At 34.6% G+C, this 25,098-nt stretch overlaps 2 protein-coding genes and 1 long non-coding RNA gene across 4 annotated transcripts; all 3 read left to right on the top strand.

Annotated features, from left to right (window-relative positions):
* The first annotated feature begins 3,602 nt into the window (after positions 1–3,602).
* LOC104889090 (auxin response factor 17) lies at positions 3,603–7,385 on the top strand. Of its 2 annotated transcripts, none has more exons than XM_010674375.4 (3): positions 3,603–4,915; positions 5,756–6,492; positions 6,645–6,951. In XM_010674375.4, the coding sequence occupies exons 1-2, from the start codon at positions 3,878–3,880 to the stop codon at positions 6,449–6,451; spliced, it is 1,734 nt and encodes a 577-aa protein (XP_010672677.2). In that variant the 5' UTR covers positions 3,603–3,877; the 3' UTR covers positions 6,452–6,492; positions 6,645–6,951. The 2 variants fall into 2 exon arrangements, with proteins under 2 accessions (XP_010672677.2, XP_010672606.2); XM_010674304.4 differs by lacking the exon at positions 6,645–6,951 and adding an exon at positions 7,052–7,385 and having other exon boundaries at positions 3,604–4,915.
* Positions 7,386–13,279: 5,894 nt separating this feature from the next.
* On the top strand, positions 13,280–17,116 carry LOC104889266 (uncharacterized). Its single transcript, XM_010674489.4, has 3 exons — positions 13,280–13,752; positions 14,551–15,057; positions 16,642–17,116. The coding sequence occupies exons 1-3, from the start codon at positions 13,513–13,515 to the stop codon at positions 16,849–16,851; spliced, it is 957 nt and encodes a 318-aa protein (XP_010672791.2). The 5' UTR covers positions 13,280–13,512; the 3' UTR covers positions 16,852–17,116.
* A 2,737-nt stretch (positions 17,117–19,853) lies between these two features.
* Positions 19,854–24,598, top strand: LOC104889336 (uncharacterized). The gene is made up of 3 exons (XR_007271714.2): positions 19,854–19,877; positions 23,751–23,849; positions 24,377–24,598. It is a non-coding gene; the product is annotated as an uncharacterized LOC104889336 (long non-coding RNA).
* Positions 24,599–25,098: the final 500 nt, after the last annotated feature.

The raw sequence follows: 25,098 nt of genomic DNA, 5'->3' as shown, positions 1-25,098 counted from the left end.
TTCACCAAATACCCCAACTTTTTCAAAATTCACCGGATACCCCTAACTTTTTAAATAATTCACTAGATACCCCAAATTTTTTTTAAAAAATGACAAATAATGCTCTTAATGACTAACGTCAGTTAATTTCGTTAGTCATTAGTGTTAATTAACGCTAATAAACTCTAATTAACCCTAAAAATTCTAGAAAACTAACTTACCCTACCCCCTCTCTCCCCTAACGCACCACCCCTCAACAACCCTATCCCCACCAGCCCCCCTCCACCTCCCATGCAGCTCCCCCTCCCCCTCCACCTCCCACGCAGCTCTCTCTTAATCTCCGGTGCATCGTCGCAGCCCCCTTAACCCAGCCCGCAATCGCGCCTCTCCATCTCTCATTATTTCTCCCTCGTAGCTCCCCCCTCCCTCGCTCACAGTCGTGCCTCCCCATCCCCACCACCCCCAGCCAGAATACCCCTTCCCCCCCAGCCCCTTCGAATCCCGAGCCCCCCACCCCCTCGATCGGTTGCTAACCCTCCCCGCCGCAGACGCGAAACTGGTTGTTTATTTTTTGGGTGTTGAATCGAATTAATATGGGTGTTGATTATTTGGATCTAAGTGTGTTAGCAGACGTAATGAGGAGGAGAAGGCGCAGGGAGGAGGTGCGCGAGAGGAGGCGGTTTGTTGGTGAGGCGACTTGAGTAAGGGAGGGGGAGGGGAGGCGCAAGGGACGAGGAAGGGGAGGCGCGAGAGATGGAGGGGGAGGGGAGATGCGAGGGAAAGGGGGTTCGTGGGGCTAGTGGTGTCGGGTTAGTGGTGGGCTGGTGAGCTAGTGGCTGGTGGGGTGGGGCGCTGGGGTTGTTAGGGGGGTGGGAGCGGGTGGATTAGGGGAGAGAGAGGGTAAGGGTTAATTAGGGTTAAGATTAGGTAGGGTTAATTAGGTTGATTTCGGGTTAATTAGGTCGACTTAGAGCTAATTAGATTGACTTACGGCAAACTTGTAAATAAACACTAACGGAGACTGTCCGTCAACTTTTGGGGTATCTGGTGAATTTTTTTATAGGTTACTAATATTTGGTGAATTTTGAAAAAAGTTGGGGTATTTGGTGAATAAATTTTTTGTCAGTGGTATTTGGTGAATAACCGAATAATTAATTATCTATAACACTTTCTATTTTTGCTTTTCCTTTATCTCTATCTCTCTCCAATCACATGGACCCTTTTTTTCCCTCTATACCTCTCATACCCAAAAATTACATTGGACTATCGGAGTTGATGAAAAAGAAAACTATTAATAGTAAAAAAAAAAAGGAAAAAGTAATTTGTTTAATTTAACAAAATTGATTACAAATCTTTTCATATGCAATAATCTAGGACGTTTCTCAAACCAATAACTAATTTTTCCTAAAAACATTGCACAAATGTTTAAAAATGAAATCTCAATACCCTGACAAAAAAACAAAGACTTGTTCAAAAAAAAATTTGTTCCTGTCTACTCAAAAGAATATTTTAACCACGTCCGTGTTTTTGGTATTTCAATCTTGCTATGTTCAAATATCTTATTATCTTTCACACCCAAAAAAATCTTATTATCTTAATATTTTCCTCTCATAAAAAAATAATTATCTATCTCTATTATATAAGGGGAGGGGAGCTATAGTGTCCCGAATAAAGAGACTATTTTACCCCCTTCCTTTTCTAAATTAAAAATTCACTTACAAACGGAGGGGGATACAAACAAAAAATACTGGAAATAAAATTATAAGAATCCCTCACAAGTTAACTAAAATCATAGAATTGCATAATTTACATCATACAAATCACTCAAATGAGGAAACATTACAAAACTAAAAAAAATCACTTATAAACTACAACCAATATACTACAACGTCAATACATACTCACAAAAATATTCAAAAAAATTTGACTATCAAAGTGTTCACTTTCTTCACAATCTATGAAATATTGTACTTAATTCAAAATTCAACTAAAAAATTATAAATTATAAATCATAAATAAATTCAATAAAATTTCTTCTTGTTCATATAATTTAACTTTGAAAAGTAAAAAAAAAAAAAGGACTGGTGAGAGACTTAAGTTATAGAGACTAAACCAATCAAATTTTGCAACTAAAAACAATCATACTTTGTACGTCTAATATTCTAATTTTGACTCTTACTTATGTCGAATAAAACCGAATTTCTGTCTCGAAAAAATTGAAGCACGCATCGCAACACTTTCTCAAAAGAAAATAAATACTCACGAAAAAATGATTTGTTTTCCACAAAACCAAATCAACAAAATTATTTGTGGTTGCACATAAAATTTTAAATTTTTTAAAAATAAAATTTACTAATATATTTTTATTACACTAGTCAAAAAAAATTACTTTCAAAAAATAGTTTGCTTGATTGTTGGTTAACCAACTTTTTTGTGCTAGATTGTGATTAGAAAATATAGGTTGTTTTTATTCAATGATCTTTAGATAAAATCTTATCTTCAAACTACTTGCACTTAAATTTTAGCTTCACATTGTTTAACGTAACTTAATACTTTCTCCGTTTTTTTTTTATCCGCAACATTTTCTTAAAAGAAAATAAATAATCACCTGCAACACTTTTTATTTTTGCTTTTCCGTTTTCTTTATCTCTCTCCAATCACATGGGCCCTTTTTTTTTCCCTCTATCTCTTATAACTAAAAATTTAAAATATAGTTCCCATTTCTATTTTGGGAGTCAAATTTTAAAAATTTTGACCAAATATTCTTACTAATGTATTAAAAAAAAAACATATTCATGAGGGGTCTTGTTAGATTCGTCTCAATGTATAAATTCGTAATATCAACTTTTTATATCTTTTACTAACAAGAAATAGAAGATATTGTAGGTCAAAGGTACGTCTTGGAGACTGTGCAAAATGAAATGGGAACTATATTTTGGGACGGAGGGAGTACATTGAAATTCATGAAAAAAAATGTTGCGAGTTAAAAAAAAAACGAAGGACGTATTTCCCTTAATTTAACACAAATAAATACAAATCTTTTCATATGCAATAGGAAAAATTGACAAGAATAATCCAAACTATTACCGTTCCGCTCAAAATAATCTCAACTATGAGTTATTCTAGAATAATCCAAACTATTGGGAGTACTTTCTCAAAATAATCCAAACTTTTAATTATCATAATAGACCCAAAAGGAATCATTGAAGGGAAGAAAAATAAAGGGTTGGATTATTTTGGGAAGGTACCCCAAATAGTTTGGATTATTCCAGAATAACCCAAAATTGGGATTATTTTGAGCTTAACGGTCATAGTTGTGATTATTTCTGTCAATTTTTCCTATGCAATAATCTAGGACATTTCTAGAACTAACAACTAATTTTTCCTAAAAATCTTATACAAATGTTTAAATATGAAATTTCAATACCCTAACAACAACAAAAAAAACTTGTTCAAAAAAAAAAAATTGTTCCTGTCTACGCAAAAGAATATCCTATATGTTCAAATAACTTATTATCTTTCACACCAAAAAAAAATCTTAATATTTTTTTAATATAAATATTTTTTTAATATAAATATTTTTTATCTTCTTGTATTTTTTTTTGAGGGGATTTTTTTATCTTCTTGTTTATCGCCGTAGTCAACTCAATATTTCTTTTTTACCGCCGCGTAAAAACTTGGTCAACGAAATATTTTTACTGTCAAGGGTATATTTTTTCTCTTTTTAGTTACCCCTTCTTGTCTTTCTCTCTCCTCAATTTTCGCGAGATGTTAAAACAGACTACGATATAGAGTGAGTGATAGTGTGTGAATTTCTGAAACCCTAGAAACTTATTTCGATTTCTGTTGCTTTCTTTTGGGGGAAAATTTTCAATTTTCTCTCTCTTCTCAAACTTCAATGGCGTCGGATCACCGGCAACGTCATTGCTTCTATCAGCAGAGGAGAGAAATTAAGCGTGAAATATGGAAAGCTTGTGCAGGAAGCTTAATTCAGACATCAATGGTGAATTCTATCGTTTATTATTTTCCAGAAGGACATATTCAACAAGCTTCTTCACCAGTTTCAATTTCTGGAGTAATGAATTTAAAGAATTACTATGTATGTCGTGTTCTAGAACTTTCTTTTCTTGCTGATCCTGATACTGATGAAGTGTTTGTCAAGTATCGTTTACAGCCATTAGAGAATATTACGAACTTTGTTTTACAAAATTCTGAGAAGAATAATGTTGTGGAGAACAAGAAGAACGACGTCGTTTCATTCGCAAAGGTTTTAACACCTTCTGATGCGAATAATGGTGGAGGATTTTCTGTACCTCGTTTTTGTGCTGATAAAATATTTCCACCATTGGATTTCACGGCTGATCCACCGGTGCAGAAAATAACAATCACTGATATGCACGGAGAAGGTTGGGATTTCAGGCATATATACCGTGGGACACCAAGAAGACATTTGTTGACTACTGGTTGGAGTAAATTTGTGAACAGTAAGAAACTAATTGCAGGAGATTCTGTTGTTTTTATAATGGATGAGAGTAATGGAGGGTTGTTTGTTGGGATTAGAAGGGCTGTTAAGATGTCTAATGAGGATGTTTCTGGTTGGGGGTTGATTCCGAAACCACCGTCTACTAGTGGAAGTGGTGGAGGGTTTTCGAGGGCTCATAGGGGGAGGGTACCAGCGGAGGCGATTGTGGAGGCGGTACAGAAGGCGGAGAATGGAATGGAATTTGAGGTTGTTTATTATCCGAGGGCCGGGTTGCCGGAGTTTGTGATTGGGGTTGAGAAGGTGCAGATGTATCAGTGGGATATTGGAATGAGGGTTAAAATGGCACAAGAGAGTGAAGATGGATCCAGGTTGACTTGGTATAATGGAACAGTTTCTGGTTTTCTTTGCAATAAGAATCCGGCTTTGGGGGGCCCTCTTTGGCGGGTACTTCAGGTATTAGAATCGTTCACATTTTGGTGTCATTGTTGATACAAATTCTCGCATTGAAGTTAGCAATTCTTGTTTTTGATATGGTTTCTTGAGATGCAGGGTGCTTGCTTTGATTGGAATGTTGTATTTCTATGTGAATATATTGTTATTGTTGATTCAAAATATGGTATTATTTTGATTGATGGATGAGTTCTATGTGTAATATATCTATATCATTGAAGTTAGCAATTGTTGCTTTGAAATGTTTTCTTGAGATGCAGGGTGCTTGCTTGATTGGAATGCTGTATTGCTGTTATATGAAAGATGATCTAAGCTCTGTAAATTATAAGTTGTTGATGTTGTGGGTTTTATCTGATTTGATCTTTTTGTTGATGTGAATTGTGATCTTAGCCCTCAAGCGTAGTTTGTTGTTTTAAAGATATCATACTTGCAAGTCTTGGGTCCTTGTTTTGTGAAGAGAAAAGAAAAGAAAAGAAAAGTGAGTGAATTGGACTGCTTGTCCCTAGGTTCAAAGGGACACTAAACCTGGATATTCTTAATCAAGGAGTTTGAGTGCTGTTTCTTTGTTTCATTGCTGATATCTCAATGCAATACGATGTGGTGCATATGATGTGCTGTTTTTTTTTTGTGCACAGAACTTAATAATTGCCCTTTTTGTGCTTCAAGCGTGATCATTGCATGCCTTGCCAACACGTGTATCTGATGGTCTTTATGTTGATTTGCTTGCTCTCTTTTTTCCTTATATGCATAAGAGTAATTGTCTAAATCTTTAAGAAGTCTTTTCTAACAACTAGTAAAGGCATTGCATGGGACCTAAATACATGATCTCAATATAATCTGCAGGTTACATGGGATGAACCTGAAATTCTGCAAAACATGACGAATGTGAGTCCTTGGCAAGTGGAGTTTATTGCTCCAGCTCCACCTATTCATGCTCCATTGCCCCCCATGAAAAGATTAAAGGGCGTACAAGACTCCGAACTATTGGCTGATCGAGAGGGAGATCTCCCCTTACCTCCAATGAGTTTCAGCTCAATGATGGGCCATGTCAACCCACCCTACTTTAGTCACGAAACTTTTCCTGCTGGCATGCAGGGAGCCAGGCAAATTCCTTTCCTTCTTACTAGTTTACCTAATATCAATAATGACAGCACCCATAAGGGGTGCCCTGATGATAAGGTGGACAGCACGATGCAGAAGACGGAAGCTGTGTCCACTGACCTAAATATTGGCAGTATACCCTCTGAGACACCTTCACCTGATAGCCAGAACAGTGTGCATTTCTTTAGCATGGCTGCTACTAAACCACGTTCTTGCAATGGAACCAAGATCGGTTCTACTTCATTTCACTTGTTTGGGGCATTTATCCAAGTAGAGCCGTGTCTCGCAAATACAACTGATATAAGTACAGAATATGATGACTCCTCAACTAAATGCGCAAGAAATGACGTGGATAAATCCTTGTTGGACCCTGATAAGAAGTCAGATGATGGGCTTAGTGCTCAGAGATCCTCTGGGGTAGATGGAGATGCTTTGTGAATGGTGATTTGCAATGCGTGGTGATCGGGAAGGTTGTACAGGTATATCTTGTTATGTCTGTGACTTGTGATGATAAATTGATAAGTTCCGCACATGAATCTCCTGATAATCTGATATGCTGCTTGTATATAGTTGTTTTCTCAAAATCTTATGTTGTGTGATATGTGTTCCTTCGTTGATTATGTGATGGCAGGGCGTTCACTTACTTGATGGCAAACTTGCCAGCTGTTCAAGTTACGAAAGAAGAAACCAACTCAAGCAGTTTGCTTTTGATATTTTAGGATGATAGGGGTTTTAGAGACTTTGGGCATCTCCCTCTTATTCTTGAGGGGGCATTTGGTTGCGGTTTCTCTTTTGGCCAAATGTTGGTCCCTAGTTGACCCAAAACTTTCCTTTTCATTATTTGACGGGCACAAAATTTTCTCCAGATGCGACTATGTACATATCCATATTTTGTGTCTCATGCACAACAGCATTGAGTGTCATGATTTCTTTATCATCCATAGTTTCTTCAAACTTTATGCGTTTGGGTCTCTTACGAGTTATGGGTGACTGCAAATCCTGCAAGAGTAAGTGACAATGTTTTTTCTCTATTTTCAGGTACGTTTGAAGTTCGTAAATCGTAATGCAGCATCGGACCTGTGTTAATTATGAAGTAGCTTTGCGTATGGTAGTTTGTGTTTTTTCGCGGGTGCTTTGTTTTAGGAGAATAGTTGTGGATCTAAACTTATGGATCCCTAATCGAACTAAGTTTGAATAATTTGTATTAGTGTTTTTTTTTTTTGAAAAACAGGGTGCTGAAATTGTTAGTCCTTTGTTTTTGAGGCAGCAACAACATTCCCAAGTTTAGTAGGATACTTCCACTTTTGTTAATTCTTGTTTCAAATGCTCTTTGAAATAGATGGCAGGTGGAGTGTGTATATCTCTTTTAGTAGTGATTGATGTCGTGGGCCGTCATTTGGTGGTTTCAATTTCAGCATTGGTGGTTTCAATTTCAGCATCACTTTCTACTGCATTTGGTTGGAAGTTGAATCAATGTTACCCTTGATAACTTGTTATTCCATTTGATAGGTGTAATATAGTAATGAGAAACTTAGGGCTTGTTCGGCAACAATTTTTGCAGTAGCTTTTAGTGTTTTGACTAAGTCAAAACACTAATTTAGTGTTTGGCATAGTAGAGGTTGGAGTATCGGTTGGAGATTTAAATAGCTTTTCGATAGTTTTTCCCAAACATTATATTTGATAGCGTTCAGTTTTTGTAAGTAGAGTTTTATTTTATTTTTTTTCAAAGGAAAAAAATCCTACTTTTTAAGAATAAAAATTTGAGATTAACAGAATATCATATATTCAAGATAAAAATTTGGGATTAACAGAAAAAAAAAACCCCACTTTTTCATTTTTATCAAAGATACTTTTTTTATCAACTAAGTCTCTTGTTTTCGTTCTGCTTATATTTTTCAATGTTGATTAGAATACTAACTAGTTATTAGGCCCGGGTTATGTTTCGGGTAAAAAAAATTATTTATTAATATAATATTTTATGATAATAACACTAAATACAACTCAGCCTAGTGGTTAGAACTTTAATATATGTACTTGAGGTCTTGAGATCAAATCCTATACTAGGCAATTTCTTAAGTTTTTAGCCTAGTGATGAGGACACTATCATCCTAGTATGAACCATATAGTAATTAATCATATAATTATAATAAAAAAATATGTTATTTTTATCATATATATAAGCATAACAGCTACTTTTACCAAACATTTATATTGTAAACAACTACTTTCACAGCTAAGAGCTAACAGCTACTAGCTAACAGCTGGCAGCTACTCCATATGGAGATATCATCTGCCTTGAGATGGAAGGCATAAATCTTTAGACAAAGCTTTTTGGAAAAAATTATAAGGTCCTGAACATATATGAACTATCCATAAGTATCACCTCCAAAACAATCAATCAAACAATACAATTAAAATATACCACAAATAAATCACTAAGCAAACAACTTATCAATCAACCAATAAGGGGCAACAACTAATAATCAAATATAGAAGAATAAAATACGATCAACACACACGAATTATACGTGGAAAACCCTTTCAATTTAAAGAGTAAAAACCACAGGGACTTTTGAGGAATCTATCCTTGTCACCTTTTCTTATTATGATAAAATTGAGGGCAAAATAACCCAAATCAGTCATACAAAGGTTCACAACCTATCATAAATAAGGGATACACAATTGAGATATAAAAGATGAAGAATATCACCCAAATTTCGTAGGTTATGCCCTGCTGCAACCACGGACCAATCAGATCTCAAAACGGCGATCGGACCGTTAAATAATGAGGTGCTATGAGTCCCAACAAGCTAACAAAAAAAACAGCACGATCCAACGGTTGAAACTCCGGCATATGACAGTTTCATGCAAGCTGTCCTGAAAAAATCGAGTTGTTTCTCTCTTTCTCTCCTCTCCTTTTGAGTGTGTGTTTTTTTTTATTTTTCTTTATGCTCACCTAACTCCTTTTTAGATAATCATCCGTAAACAAACACCCCAAGACTTTCGAGATAAGCCAACACATTTAGCCCCAAGTGGACTAAAAAATATAACTCAATATTTTGGGCTGACAAACACAATATAGAAGACTTATTTGTGTAACAAGCGGGCTAAAACCCACAACAAAAATGAAAATATCAATTCAAAAGTTGCTTAAGCTATTTTTATTTATTTTTTTTACAATGTGGAGAATCTAGAGAACTAGTTCTCTTTTCTTGCTTTGGTGGCAAGAATATGGCTTTAGTAACCTCGTTTCTTTTAACATGAACACGACTAATATAATCAATATGGGCTTAAGCTATTGTTGCCTTGCCAAGCCTCGAGATGTATGTTATTCAATTGGTTGTGTATATTATTCAATTGGTTGTAGTTTATATGAATTTATTGAAACTTAGTTTTTAACTTGTTGAAATCTATACAAACTTATCTTAGTTTCTAATAAAACATAACCTTTAGTTGGTCTTATACCTCATTGGATCAAGCATTATTGATATTTTTTTGGGGACTCCTTTTCGGAAACCCCATGGTAAGAAAATTTCTCTTCTGAACTGTCCTCGCACATGACACTTATTCTGAGGCCCAACAAGCACCTTAATCCCCCCACACCACATTGAAATTATGCTTCCGCTAAAATTTAAAACTTGGTCTCCCATGTGAGAGATAGAAAACGATACCATTTAACCCAAGGGTCTAAGGAGAAGTGGGAGAAAGAGGGAAAAAAAATAGAAATATAGTATAAAAACACATATTTAGTGTATTAATAAGAAATTATAGAGCATCGAATCGCAAAATATGCCTACCCAAAATTATTATGCTCCTTTGGAGCATTTGAAAAGAAAGAAATGTCATTATTTTCTCTAACGACACGTGGGACTTTCATCGAGTCTTCCACAAAGTCAAATTTCTTTTCTTAGAGTGGCAGTCTAGATTGAATCTAGAAGACCATCAATCTAAAGGATCTCCCGCAAAGGGAGCATCACCTCGTTCCCATCCCCGAACCATTCATCCATCATCACCTTGTGCCTCCCCCGCCACTAAATTTCATCAAACTCCACTTTGACAGCTCCGTCAAACATCAAGGCGTAGCAGCGGATTCATTTTTAGAGACCACTCTGGAACAACAATGCAAGCCAAGGCTTACAATCTTGGTTAGACACCGGTTTTCATAGGTGAAGCAGTGACATTTCACAAAGGTTTACAACTTGCCACATAAGTGGGGATCGACAACATTCACATTGAAGGCGATAACCTCTTTGTCATCAACGCAGTCAAGAATAATTGGAGTACTCCATGGTAAATCCAACCCATCATCAAAGATATTCAGTTTCTTGTACGACACTTCAATTCGATTCAGATCTCACATATTTACCGCGAAGCCAATAGAGCAGCAGACTGAATTGCTAATGTAGGACATTTAATTACACTATTGATCTTTGTAATGCTCCTGAACTTACAAAAATTCTTGTAACCGATGCATTAGGAGTTCCCCTCAAACAGGGGTCTCCTAATGCTTTTTTATCTTACCGATATTAAAAAAATATATAATATTGTATCATATCATAATTGGTAGTACTTGTTAGGCTATGTTCAGTTCACCTTATTTTTTGCTTATTTCAGATCTAGTCAGATCAAATAAAAAAAAAATGAGTTCAGATCAAATCAGATCAGTTCAAATCATGCTTATATTTAAAAACTCATTATTACTATTAATGATATTATTTACTAGTACATTTGTTCAAAAGGATTATTATTGTTTCTGTTGTACTTAATAATTATTAATATTGATAATTATTATTAATCTTGTTATTATCATTATAAATGTCATTGTTATCATTCTTTTAAGTTATTTTGTTGTTATGAAATAATAGAAAATTAAAAGCCATGTATTAAGAACATAAGATTGGCGCAAAAATAAAAAATATATAAAATATAATAGCTCAAATTCATGACAACAAAACTACTATTACATTTCAAAATAAGCTAAGTGCGAGATACAAATTATAAATTTAGATCCGGTATACCTCTTCCTATCGAATTCCAAATCTCTCTAGCTATTTGAAGTTGCACGCTATCCATTTCTTTCTTGCACAAGTCATAATTGTTTGTATATCTTATTTTATTTTATATGAAAAAAAAGAGTTGAGTCTGTCGATTTCTCAAGTGTGAAACAATGTTTTTTAAGGGAAAGTGTGAAACAATTTATAAATGCTCTTATAAACCAATGACTTGGGTTATATAATTATTTTTAGTAATAATTATTATTATGATTATAATAATTGTTATTGTTATTATAATAATGATAATAATAATAATTATTATTAATAAAAGTTCTGATAGAAATAAAATGTTAATAATATTAATAGTAATACTATAAATAAGATCTTATAATGTATTGCATAATAATTAATGAGTCAGTTTTTGGAGAGACAGTCTCACGTTAGTGTTAACGTGAGACCGCTGATGTCATGCTGACATCACGCACGTGCATCAAACCAGTAGTAGAATTAGTTAATCGCTTGCACCTATTAGTTATGCTAGCCTTAAATTGTTTCTGGATGAATTAGTTAAGCGGTGAAGTATATTAGTTAAGTGTTGGAGTATTAGTTAAGCGCTGGAGGATATTAAGTATATCATATATTTCATATTATAATGCATTTTATTGACCCTAACTTCAGTATCACATGTAAACATTCTCTCTTTCCTCTCTAATCCATCGAGATGCCCTAAAAAAACATGTATTATTTTCCTCCTCTATTATCTACATACAACCTGCATTGGATGTTTAATTTGGATGTAAGTAAAATATTTGAGCACGAGTTTGCAATGACAATGTCCACAAACACTTACTTTGTTTTTTCCCCTGATAAGATGTTTATCATGTTTGCAGTGAAAGAAGAGTTTGACACATATTCATCAAAAAGGGTAATATATGTCGCCCATTGTTAGATGATAACTTGCACTTGCAAAAACTTTGAAAAAACAGATCAGATCACTTTTGGTACCGAAAACTTAACTTTTGCATTTGAAAGTTTAACTTTTTATTTGAAAAACATAACTAATATCTAAATGTTAAGAGTTATTAATTTATTCGTAATAATTATGCTGCTAGGATTGTTGTATTTTCATGCCTTGAGAATCATGCACATGCGTTCAATCACAAAAATACTACATAAGTATATGTGCAAAAGGTGGATTATTAGATATGAAAAGAGGAGAGTGTGGAAAAGACAAATGAATAGATAAACCAATTTAACCCCATGGTGATATGAAACCGCGAGAAAATTAGTTCTACAATCTCATTCTCAAAAGTTAAGATAATGAAGATGCGAAAAAGGCACTTCAAGAAGTGTACGAAAATACTACTGGAATTATGAACAAAGTCTTAACTACAAAATCAATCGTAGAAGAACGATGCTCATCAAGTACAACTACATTGGTTATTTCATACCCTTATGGTTCAAAAACAAAGAGAGGAAGTGCAAGAAAGAAAAGTCATTTTGAGAAGACTAAAAAAATAAATACCAAGAACCAAACTGAAATTGGTACAATAATTTCTCCAAATGCTAGGTTGTTTTAAGTTAGGGAAAAGCTATATGCAGCCCTAAGGGTTGTATATAAAAAGCTAAAAATGGAAATAAGTTGCATTAATTGATCATTTATTACATCCGTTGATGCAAAATTTTTCCATAAATTCACAACTTATTTCCATTTTAAGTAGTGTATTTATGTCTTATAATAGTTGTGTTTTGTATTTGAGATTTTAGATTTGTGAAAAAGTTGTTTCTTCGTTTATATTAGAAATCAAAATAATGCTCAATTAATCCTAACTAATTATAGAACAATACTAACTAATGCATTGAATATGTTAACTAAAAAACAATGGAAGTCTACATAAAGATTACCAGCACTAAATTATTGTGCTAAAATACATAACTAATTCACCAAATATATTAACTAATTCGCCAAAATATTATCGTGAGAATATATAAGTCTGTTTTCTAAAAATATATATATATATATATATATATATATATATATATTGGGCTAGTCAGCTCTCACGTTAACTAACGTGAGACAATTTTTTTTAAGACTTTGTGATAATGAATTACAAAGTAATAATATAATAGTAATAATATATTTTATAAAAGATAAGATCATGTAAATCAAATCAGGCCAGAAAAAATAGGTGCGATCAAATTAAATCAGATAAGTTTAGATGAGAAGATTTCAGATGAACTAAACAATACTTTAAACAACCATCCAAACCACGACCACTTCCCAGACGTAAGTGGTGTTTGAAACTCTTGGGAGAGTCCTTGCAAATTCACACTACAAGAGAAGCAAGCTCTCAATTCTACTGTAAATCACATACTCATATCTGCTTCTGGAACTCTCTTTTGCTGCTAAATTCTCACCTTTTTTTTCCACTGTAATTCTAACTTCAAAACCCACCAAAATACAATCTCATTCTCACAGTTTCTACCCCCAAAAAACACAAAAAAATGGCTGTTTCTCTCTCTAGCACCCCTCCCTTTTTGTGTGCTTCATTTTCATCAACTAAACAACTTTCAAAATCTCCCAAATTGACCTTTTTTATTCAATCTTCTTCCAAAAATCACCACTTTCTCTCTCTATCATCCCTTCTCCCATTTTCTCTCTCCTCTCCTCTTCTTCCCCAAAACGGCCATGGTGGGCGTGACTTTAGTTACTGTTTTGCTTCACAAGAAGACTCTTCTATCATTGTAAGCTATTCTTCTTATATGGATCTTTTTATTTTGTTTATAAAGTTGTAAACTTTGGTGTGTTGGATTTATGTTGTTTATGCATAAGAATAGATTCATGATTGAGTAGGTTTTTTTGGTTGAATATGGGTTGAACTGAACATGTATAATATGCTGAATTTTGATTCTTGCTGGAAATTTTTGTATTTTAGGACTGGTGATTGAATATAGTATATGGTGGATTCTAGAATAATTGCCTGTTATGATGATTGATTTGAATATACTTTACTTGTACTCCCTCCGTCTTAGTTTATCCCTTTCTTTGGGGCACAGTTGACGAGATACTAATTTGAACCTTAATATCTCTAATTTTCGATAAGCAAAAATTACAAAAACTTGATATTTGGATAATATACATTGAGACGAATCCAACAAGATCTCACATGACTATATTTTTCCTTAAATACAAATTACAAAAGATAGTAAAAGTCATGTATGTGAATAGTGTCAAAAGTCAAAAGGGGTAAACTAATAAAAGACGGAGGGAGTATTTTGTAATTTGAAAATTATTATTTGGGATCAAATAAGAATTGGAATCTAATGGAAATTTGAAGTCACCAGATGATAGGCAAAAAAACAAAAAAAATTACATGGGATGAATTACATCTTGATGATATTGAATCAAATTCATATCATGAGTAACAGTATCTAAACTATGATATCAATTCCTGAATTACATGGAGATGGATGTATAATGTATTCCACTTGGTATTTATAACTTATATTCTTATGCTTTGAATTCTTTTACTGGTAATTTAGATGGATGAGGAAACGGAAGACGAGGAAGATGGGGAAACAGAAGAGACAGGTGCTAATAAGGTGTGGGAGAGTGTCGAAACTCTTACTAGATATTATAAGGAGGCTGTTTTAGCTGGGGATTATCAGACGATTACTGAAATAGAGACAGTATTTTATAGACTAGAAACCGAAAAGAATGATTTGGTTGAGAAGTTAGCAACAATGAAAGAAGAGATAACTTCTGGAAAGGATAGACATATCCGTCTCCAAGCCGATTTTGATAACTTTAGAAAGAGATCAGAGAAGGAAAGACTTTCGGTTCGAAGTGATGCGCAGGGGGAAGTTATTGAGAGTTTTCTTTCTATGGTGGACAGTTTTGAGAGAGCAAAGCAACAGATTAAACCAGAAACAGATAGGGAGAAACAGATTGATACAAGCTATCAGGGTATATACAAGCAGTTTGTAGAGATCATGAGGAGCTTGCGAGTAGCTTCCATCGCAACAGTAGGGAAGCCTTTTGATCCATCTGTAAGTGTTATTTTGTGGGTTTATTAGTAATCATCTACTGTTTCTTTTACTATGCTTTTTTGCTGACTTGTGGTGATAAGATCTTGGTGATTTCTTAGCATTTGGTTTGAATTCATTAAACATGGAAGTTTATCAAAATGTGGTTACTTTAAACTTGTACAATTTATATCTGCTGAACTTTTTGGTTTGAGCCTACAATTATGTACTAGAGAAGCTGATGTTATTGCTAGAAGCTCATGATTACACTATCCTTTGCCTTAAGTCTTATGTGCCTTTTTCTTTAGGGGGAGGGGGATTGGTTTCCTGATTAAGGAATTCTTTACACAGTTATTCTCAAATCTAGAGAACTAAAACTGACATTGATTTGTCTTGTGCATTAACTATGAGGAACCTATGATATCCATCTTAGGGCATGCATATAATCCAGCATAATTTGCCCTCCACTCCCATATTCATTACATTTTCATTTTCAAAGTGGTCATAGGGATTGAGCAAGAATAATGGTTTCACATATATTTTAGTGTGCGTAAGCATTTTCAGTCGCATTTACCAGATTGTGAGAGTGTCCAACAATTTAGCTCACTCAAGTTTGGCTGTTTGGTGGTTAAACAGGCTTGGGAATGATGTGGATCCCTCCGAAGAAAAAACAAAGCATCTAACCTATTGGATAGTGTCTAACTACTTTTGCTTGCCTGTTTAGTTGGTTGCATTGTACAGTGGACGTTGCTTGCATTGTTGTAATAGACCTATGCTCCTTGGATGAAACAGTATAGTGACAATCATCTTACTAGCTGGTCTAGTAGAGTAGCAGTGTGTTCGGTCCAGAGGACAGCTTAGTGAGGGTTCATGTTCCTTTAGTGTTGAGACAGTAACAATCTCGTTAAATTAAATCCTCCTTGTAGGAAATTTGTACCCTTAAAGATATGATTTTGAGAATATTCAGCTCTAAAAACCTGTTTTCTGAAAGACGCATGGATGTTTGGAAGTTTGAATCCGAACTGCATCAATCAAGGTATCACTTGATATAATATTTTTCAGCTTTGAGGACTTGTGCAATATGGTTGGGTGGGATTTACTTCACATCTTAGAAGAAGTTAGAACTATACAAGGTATCATTATGTTTTGCCAATGCCTGGATATGCAAAGATCTGAACCCCTGACCCCATAACCCTTTTTCTTGTGCTTGGGCCTTCCTGGTGCCTTGGTAGCTTATAAAAAATACATTTAGTTGGTGTCATCAGCTAATGGAGGTTGAGAATCTATGTTCCGCAGCTACTAAGCAAATGTTCATATTATTTTGTTTGTCTGTTTTTTGATATGGTAAGACGATACTCGACCAACACCTGAGGTGAACTAGTCCAGCTTAGTAGGTTGAATCCTTGGGAGTAGGGAGAAACAGTAAGAGACCCCCCACCCCCAATGACCCCCTAGTGTTGTTTGATCAATGACCTCAAGTTTATAAAAGGCATCCCTTATCACTAGAGTATTTCTTTACATAGACTTACAGTCGCAATGTGGAAGCTTGTACTATATAGTGTGTTGTAGCACTGATCTTGTTGGTGTTTGTTTTATTTTCTGGTGTAGCTGCATGAGGCCATTGCTAGAGAAGAGTCTGATGAGTTCAAGGAAGGCATCATAATTCAAGAATTTAGGCGTGGTTTTCTCCTTGGTGATCGCCTTCTGAGACCTGCAACGGTGAAAGTTTCTTCTGGTCCTGGTAAAAAGAAAGAGAGTGCAGCTACCCAAACATCCTCGGAGCAACCTGTTGCAGCTGCTACAGCCGATGAACATTGATACATAACGCAATATCCATATGAGGAAATTTTGCTTTTTTTAGTACCATATTATTTGATGCAAGCCCACTGATTTATTGATCGATAAAAAGCTAATAGGGAGGGCAACCATTGTTATGATGCTTCAGTAGCTTTCTATAAGCAGAGGTTTACATGGAGAAAGATTTGTTGTCTCATGAAAAGAACCTAAATGTAATTTTTCGGAGGGTCATTTTCCCATTGCTGGTATACTTCCATAGAAATATACTGTTCTTTTTACACAAAAACTGCTTTGCATATCTTTCTCTTTAGATAATTGGTGAACGATTCTCCACTAAACACATGAGAGGATATATTGATGATTCATTCGCGCCACACCAATTACTCCTCTTGTTTCGTTGGAGAACAAGTTATTCATTTAGCCTTTCTCTTTTAACTAGTGCAGGAGTAGCAAGACATATTTAAGCTTTTGGAATCCATTGTTCCTCCATCCCTCTTTCTTCAATCTCCAAGCCAAAGCTACTAACTTTTAATTGCCAAATATTCAAGTAAAAACAATGAGTTAAAACAATCTCCTTATCCTAGTAAAAAAAAATCAATATGAGCAATATGTTGGAAGTAAATTTCAACTAAGAGAAATTGCAACCAACACTTGATTTGATTCCAACCGAAACAACTCGGAATTTCTTGCTAGTTAGGCCTATTATCAGTTATATATGCAATCGATAAATTCAAGTAAAATTGAGAATGTTTTAAAGTTGATCAATTTAAAAAAGAAATTGTTATATTATGTACAACTTTTTTGCACTACTCATCACTCATATATCCAATCCATAAAAAGACGGTTTTTTTTACGTAACCAAACTAGACCTGATTAATTTCAGTCCGACTCGATTTTTGGGTGGTTTTGGTTGATTTTTTGGGCCCGATTTTTTTTTTGCTTTGGACTGGACTTTGGGTAAGTCAAAAAAAACTTTTTAGTCTATTTTTTGCATGGTCCAATTTTATCCCGAAAAACTCGTACATTTTAAGCCGAAATAGCGGGCTTTGGGTAAAAAATTTGGCCTAATTTTGTCCCTATCCGATGGACATCTTTTTTAGACGCCGCCCGGTCCGAACCCAACCCGACCCATGATGAACTCTAAACCAAACACAATTAAACAATAAGAAGATCAAAAGTGTCTCTTCCACAAAAAAAAATGTCATTGCAACTCCATATTCCAAACAAAATGCAGCACCTTGATGACTTATAAGAGCAGAAATCCCAAATCAAGAATTGTTGAACCAAAAATTAAAACTTTGAGAAAGAGAAGAATTAACATCAATGGAGTCTCCTCCCAATTTTTCTGCAGTTCAATATTCTCTCTCCTCTTGGGATTACCTTCATCTCTTCTTCTTACGCCCTTTATATGCCCTTTTCTTCGTTTTTCTCGTCCTTCTCATAGGTAAGTTTACTCTCTTATTGAACTTTGCTTATAAATTGTTATTTTTTGATTACTTATCTGGGTATCTCTAATAATCTCTCAAATTGCAAATTTTTTCATCAAAGTTTAACTTTTTCATTGATGGGTCAATGTGTAGGTTGGTGGTTAGCATGGAAATTGGTGTTAGTTGATGTTCCTTTGGTGCAAGAAATCTTTGGTTTGCGCAAAAAACCTGCAAAAGCTGAGCCTCCAAAACGTGTTTTCTCCCAATTTTACAATTCTCTTGCTGCTTCTACTAATGGGGTTACTCCTCCTTTTCGATAATGGTGACAATTCTTTCTTGTGTTTTACTTCATGAATTTAGTTTTTTTTTTTTGGTGATTTATAAGTTAAATATTGTTGACAATTGTGTAAGTTGCAAATTTTTGTTTGTGGTGGGACTAATGGGAGGCAGTAGGCCATTTTGTTAAATTGCATTATGGCTCTGTTTGGCATTACTAGCTGAAGATAAACTGAAACTGATAAGATAAAACTAAAACTGATAAGGTGTTGAAACTAATAAGTTAACTTATTAGTTTAACTGTTTGGCAAAATTAACTGATTAAGTTGATAAATTATTTTAGCAAAATGAGTTGTCAAAATTTTGGAAAGATTTTCCAAAATTTCAGTCACCTGATTGTGAAGAAGTAAATTTTTTAACTTATCATTTAAGTCATTTTAGCCACCTGAAATTTTATTTTAGGTGCTCCCCAAACACTACTAATCATTTTAGCACTTAAAATATGTTAGCACCTTATCATTTAAGTGTAGCTAAAATGCTTCCCCAAACAGATATGGTTTTGTTGACTTGTTGTACAACTTTTATCATACACCCGGGTATACTCTGGTACACCCAAAGGCTACCTATGGCTCATTGCTTATTTGAATTTCTCCAAATAAGATTCACACGATAGGCGGGTGCGTAATGAATGGACTTAGAGGACATTTACAGAGAAATCTGGAACTAGAGAAGATTCACGTTTTTTGTTTTAGAAGAAACACTAGATATTCAAGTCTATTTGACCAAAAGAATGTAAATATTATCACACTTTAAAACAATTATTTCTTTCTTAGTTGCATGTTTGAAATGAGCTGCTTGTGTTAATTTAGACTTATTGTGATTGAGAAGAGGTGAGGAGATCGTTTTAAGAATTAGTTCTACCATTGTAACCATCAATATTGAGTCTTTGAAAAAAAAAAGGCTGGGAAAGTAGACACGTTAGTGCATTTGGGTTAATGTATAAATTTGGCAGATCTATGTGAACTATGTAGTGTGTACCTTTTACATAATAGAATAAAAAGAACGAATAAGTCCTCTATTTGGATGATCACTGTTTGATATGTTGATCATGATTGTAAACTCGGTATATCCTCTTTCTTGACTTGATTGAGGCTTGAAATCTCATTCGAGGCAGATATATTTGTGTGCTCCTTGTCTTCCTTTTCATCTATGATTGTTAACATAAACAGTTGAATGATTTAATTTGTGTTTGATTCCGGTATTTTGATGGAACTTCAAGAGATCTATTGGGATGAACTCTTTGGCATTGTTGTTGTTGCTGCTGATGTTGAAATTTCAAGAAATGTAAGTCAAGTTATGGTTGGAGAAGATTGGGAAGTTCTTTTATAGTTGCCCACTTCGGCCTGTAAGTAACTAGGGTCAACTGAACTATTTTTGGGTAATCAATCGAGCTTATATTAAAGTTGGGGTTTGAAAATTGAATACTGTGAAGATATTGTGTAGTAATTAGTAAAGGTGTTAATTTGGTTCTTATCGCTATAGTATGACTTCGTCTATGCTAATTTCAGCACTTTGATTCTGGTTTTGCTGTTGGAACATTTAGGTGAAAGGAACAATTAGCTTTAGATTAGTGTCACTTTTAAATTTTTGAATACTAATCAATCAAGAGCTGTATTTGCCAAGAATATATATATTCTAGTTGCTGATTTTTAATTGCGCTTGCATTGAAAGGGGAAAAGAAACAGATGTTAGATACTTTTTTTGTTGTTGTTGTGGAATGTGAAATTGAAAGACTGTTAAACTGCATAGGACACTTCAAAGGAAATAGAAGTATTACAATACTATATTGAAGTGGTAAAGGTTGGTGAATATTGGCCTAGCAATGGAGAATTTAGTGTGGAAGAATAGTAGGGGAAAATTACCGGTGCATATGAACTCGTAGGAAAATATTGTAAGGGATTTAAACTGAATTATAATTCTTGTGATGAGAGGAGTATATGTTGCGTGATTCTGCATTGTGTTTTGGACATATATGTAGTAGTTCTGTGAAGAATGATACGCCTGTGTGTGTTCGATGTGATTCAGGTTGTGGATTATTTTAGGTTCAACAGAAATTTTGGTTTAAGGAATTGTCTGCTCCATATTGGCTCATCCGAGCAAGGATTTACCTTGAAAATAGTAGATCAAAGGAGATAGTTGGGTTTCTAAGTGACTGAATGATTTTTGGACTGGTAGACTTGAGTGGATCATATGAGATTAGTATTAATATGAATTAGTAATTGGTTTGAGACACTTAAAGTGTGTATATGGTTTTGGTAATCACACTAGTACGCAGGAGATTAATGGCTTAAGAGAGAAATATACTGTGGAAGTACCTTGTTGTTGGAAAGGCTTTTGTTTTATTGTTACTTCTTAGTAATAGATATAATCGACTTCTTGAGCAGAATTAAAATATGTGCTCATTGACTCTAGAAAGGTTCAATTAGCTTACTTTCAGAAGTATTCACTTGAAACACTATATACTTTTGAGTGATGTACAATAAGACACCGAAACACTATATAATTTTGGTGAAGAAGATTTTTCAGATTTTGGTTAACTTCAATTGATAGCCGTTTCAAGAACCGTGTATTTGGTGTATTTAGTCCTCTTAATTATAGTGTTTAAACATATTTGCTTTTTTGTTAACTCTTGTTCTGTCAGTGGTCCCTCACTCCCTCCTTGGTTTTTGTGATAAAGCAAATGTAGCAACTAATTTGGGACGGAGGGAGTAAGGTAGTGAAACTAGAACATAGAGTATCATTTATGCATAGAAGGAGTATTAATCTATGTCACTCAGACTCTTCAATTTGCTTGAACTACCCGTGTTGGATTTTTGAGTTTCGACGCTTTGAAATGGGTATAGGTACCTAGAGACTTCATTTTGGGCCAAAATCATGAATAATTTTCATAAATAGATGAGTCTGACAACAAGACACTTTCACGTGTTCGACATGGGTACCCAAGTCCAAGTAACATAGGTTACATAGGTATTAAGCTACTCATTGCACCCAACCAATGTTTATCTGTTACTAACTTATTCATAAGCCAAGCTTACCCCTTGAGATGTAGTGTTGTCTAAGTTTGAAATCCAACTCACTAAATTTGAATGAATAAAGTCATAAACAACACCGTAATGATTCAAGAAAAGTTTCACTTAGGAATGTTATGAATTGCACCTGACTTGCTATCTCAACGTAATTAAGCCAATTCCTGTCAGCATGGTTCAATTTTCAGCCTTCTCTCTTTTTTTTTTTTTTGGTACATCTCCTTAGTTTAGTCTATGAATGACTCATTGGTCAGTTTACTTTTGTAGAATGTTTCTGTTTTAAAAAAATGAGCTAAATGCAGTCATGCATCTTACATACCTTACCATATCAAAAAGTAAAGTGAGGATTCATTGTATTTTTCATGAAGAACTTAGAAAAACATTTGATATGTCTTGTTTGCCTAATGCACCACGAGGTGCCTTTTCGGCTTACTGCTTTGAGTTGTTTGTTTAAGCTGCCGGTTCTATTCTATGACATGATGTCTTCATAATTTTTCTTGTCAGATTCTTTTGACTGTCCGGTGATGTTAGTCCACTAACTGTTGACAAATTCACTAAATTCATGAATCATGATGACATTCGAGTCTTCTTTTTTTTCATCAAACTCTTAAAATGAGGGCTTGTTTGATTTTTTTTTTTTTTAGGATTAGTTTGCTGCAGTTCCTTGAGTCTCATCCTTCCTTCACTACCCTTTATCTTCTCTTGATTGTGCCGTTTAAACTGGACGCATCCTCATCGCGACTTTTACTACTTGATGTTGGAATGAGCATCTTTGAATGGCATCTCCGAAACTGTTTTTGGGGCTGTTTCAAACTGAGTTTCTCAAAGCTATCCGTTTCTCTCTGCATTCTCTTGATTGTGAAGATGAGTTGACTTGAGCTTAGTAGCTGAAAACTTGAGAGGTGAAGAAACTTAGTTCTGTATGACCTAAGTTGCTATATGGTCATATCTTAGCTTATGAACATTGGAATATGAGTGTTTAGTTAATGGTTATTGAGGCATTGCAAGAGTTAAGAAATTGAGGTAAAGGCTGCAGTTGTCGTACCAAGTTCACAGCTAACATGCCTAGCAATGATTCAGCTGATGTAGAACCGTTTGGATGGTGCAGGCGTGAGGTACTGCAGCTTCTAGGTGAAGTAAACTTACTGGCCTTAGGTGTATATATATATATATATATATATATATATATATATATACACACCTGTTGTTGGAATAAATGTATATACTTCCTCCGTTTTTTTTTAGATGTTACACTTTCTATTTTAAGAAGTTTTAAATTAGATGTTAAACTTTTATTTTGGGTAATAACTTCTCTCTATCTCTCTCCTATGACATGTTTACATGGGACCCTTTTGTTTTTCATTCTCTCTATCTCTCCTCGCCAAAAATTACCTAGGAGTCTGTGATTTGAAAAGTGTAACATCTAAAAGAAAACGGAGGAAGTACATATATTGTCATGTGGCTCTAGAAGCATGTATATGTATATAACTATATATCTATATATCTATATATCTATATCTATACATAAATATGCTTCTAGAGGCACATGACAATATTTTGGTCAGTAAAAAGTGTTCGCGAAAAAGAAAAAGTTAGATAGCTACTTCCCCGCTAGATGTTTCTCCACCAAATCCTCATATTTCATTTGCATACCTCGTAACATTTCATTTGCAAAATGTGTGTTGAAATAAATGAATAACTTTATGCAAATATAGAATATCTGAGTCTCCAAATAATGAGATGGAGAGGGCATTGATGCATTCTAGTTGATCTTGATTTATTGTGCAATAATTTTTTTTTTTTAACTTATATGATAGCTTGATGAGGATTGAGCCATTGAGGATCCATTGCCCTGAGGCATTGGAGATTTTGTGTTGATGTAAACATTTAGTCTCGGTGGCTCTTGAGGAGGTAAAAAGACGATATTGATGTATTCGAATTTGGACTGGAGTTAATTATTTGTCAACACTATGTTTCTGGAAAAATAAGTTAATTGAAACGTCTCCGGGCTCAAGAGTTTGATACCTTAGGCTTTCTAGTGCATTGGAAGAACTGAAAAACCACATTCACTTGCTGTTCAATTGAAAAGACACGGCTTAATATGCAATTATTTTTGAATTTTTGGGTATAGGTTTCCGATCTGGGCTGTGTATCTTAGGCAGAATTGAAGATGTAAATGAAGCCTAGGTCCACCAAGGAGGGAACGATGGTCAAAGCCTAAACGGGACGGGTAAGCTCATTTTCTGGAGAAAGTTTCTTCTGTTCTCGGTAGGAAAATTCATACCGTGGCTACTCGACATCCTTGGAGCTGCCTTGTCCTGCTGCTATTGGGTTGATGAGAACTGATTTCATGATATAAATTGTGAATTTTTCTAAATTCTTTTTTGCAAATTTAAGTTTCATGTTATATATAAAATCCAAATGTATATTTCACTTTTTCATTACTTGCTTAATGCTGCTAAGGATACATAAGCTGAAGATAGTTGAAATTGATGCTACATGATGCATAAGTAGGCACAGTAGGAGATTATGAGGGCAAAAGGTTGGATTTTTGTGAACCAAACGCTGTGATTTTGGTGAAGATAGTAGATGTAAAGTGAAATATTTGTTGTTAAAAGCAGAAAATCCAATGACATTGCCTATTATTATGTATTGCAATTCTGTTTGTATTATAAACATTATGCATACTTTGAGAGTTTGATCTTGTAAACAAATTTCTTAATCTATCCTACTTTGTATTCAATCTATTAATACCAGTAACTAGTAAGAGAGAGAATTCAGCTGGAAGCACAAATTAACCTGAAACGCAGTGGAAAGCAAGCAGAGGCGCTGGATGCTCTTCGTGGGGCCAAACAAATACTTGAGGATTAAAGGCAGAAAATTTTGTATAAATTTACGGGGATTTGCCAATTCTGCTTCAATTGGTTGAGGATCAATGTAAAACTAAATAATTTTTATTCAACCAAGATATTCTGTGAATATTATAGAATCCAATATTATAGAATCCTTTAGATGTTTGTGCCTCTTTGATAGATGAAAATAACATAAAATTTTAAATTTACAAAATAAAAAACTTCCCATGTAACTTGAACAGTCTGAAATTAAAATAATGGCTAAGTGAGCAGTGGCCAAATATGGTGCATTGGTATTCGCCTATTCGGTGGTGTAAGAAGGCAGAATGGGACTGCCATAAATGGGAGCGAAAGTCGGTGTATGGATGAGTGTTATTGGTGGTGCGAATTGTGATTTTATACGAGGTTTTATGGGAAGTAGTAGACTGAGCAAAGATTATTTCAATCAACTCTTAATGAAAAAAGGCCGGTGATGTGATCCACCATTATTTGTTCAGAGTGCGGTCTGGACCGCACCAAACCGTTTTTTCGCGGTTTTGTTGGTTTGCGGTTTCAAAATTGCGGTTTGGGTTGGTTTGCGGTTTGGGTTATGATTTCAAGCAAACTACGGTTTGTGGTTTGGGTTGG

The sequence above is a fragment of the Beta vulgaris genome, chromosome 1 (assembly GCF_026745355.1).
Source record: "Beta vulgaris subsp. vulgaris cultivar EL10 chromosome 1, EL10.2, whole genome shotgun sequence".
NCBI classification, from domain to species: domain Eukaryota; kingdom Viridiplantae; phylum Streptophyta; class Magnoliopsida; order Caryophyllales; family Amaranthaceae; genus Beta; species Beta vulgaris.
The sequence above is the reverse complement of the archived record's forward strand: the minus strand, read 5'-3'. Positions and strand labels throughout refer to the sequence as shown.

Bases quoted from the DNA above. Each gene is read 5' to 3' on its own strand.
- LOC104889266 (XM_010674489.4), top strand. From the start codon at position 13,513: ATGGCTGTTTCTCTCTCTAGCACCCCTCCCTTTTTGTGTGCTTCATTT. The intron at 13,753-14,550 runs GTAAGCTATTCT...CTGGTAATTTAG, and splicing joins AAGAAGACTCTTCTATCATT to ATGGATGAGGAAACGGAAGA. The intron at 15,058-16,641 runs GTAAGTGTTATT...TTTCTGGTGTAG, and splicing joins GGAAGCCTTTTGATCCATCT to CTGCATGAGGCCATTGCTAG.
- LOC104889090 (XM_010674304.4), top strand. From the start codon at position 3,878: ATGGCGTCGGATCACCGGCAACGTCATTGCTTCTATCAGCAGAGGAGA. The intron at 4,916-5,755 runs GTATTAGAATCG...TATAATCTGCAG, and splicing joins CTCTTTGGCGGGTACTTCAG to GTTACATGGGATGAACCTGA.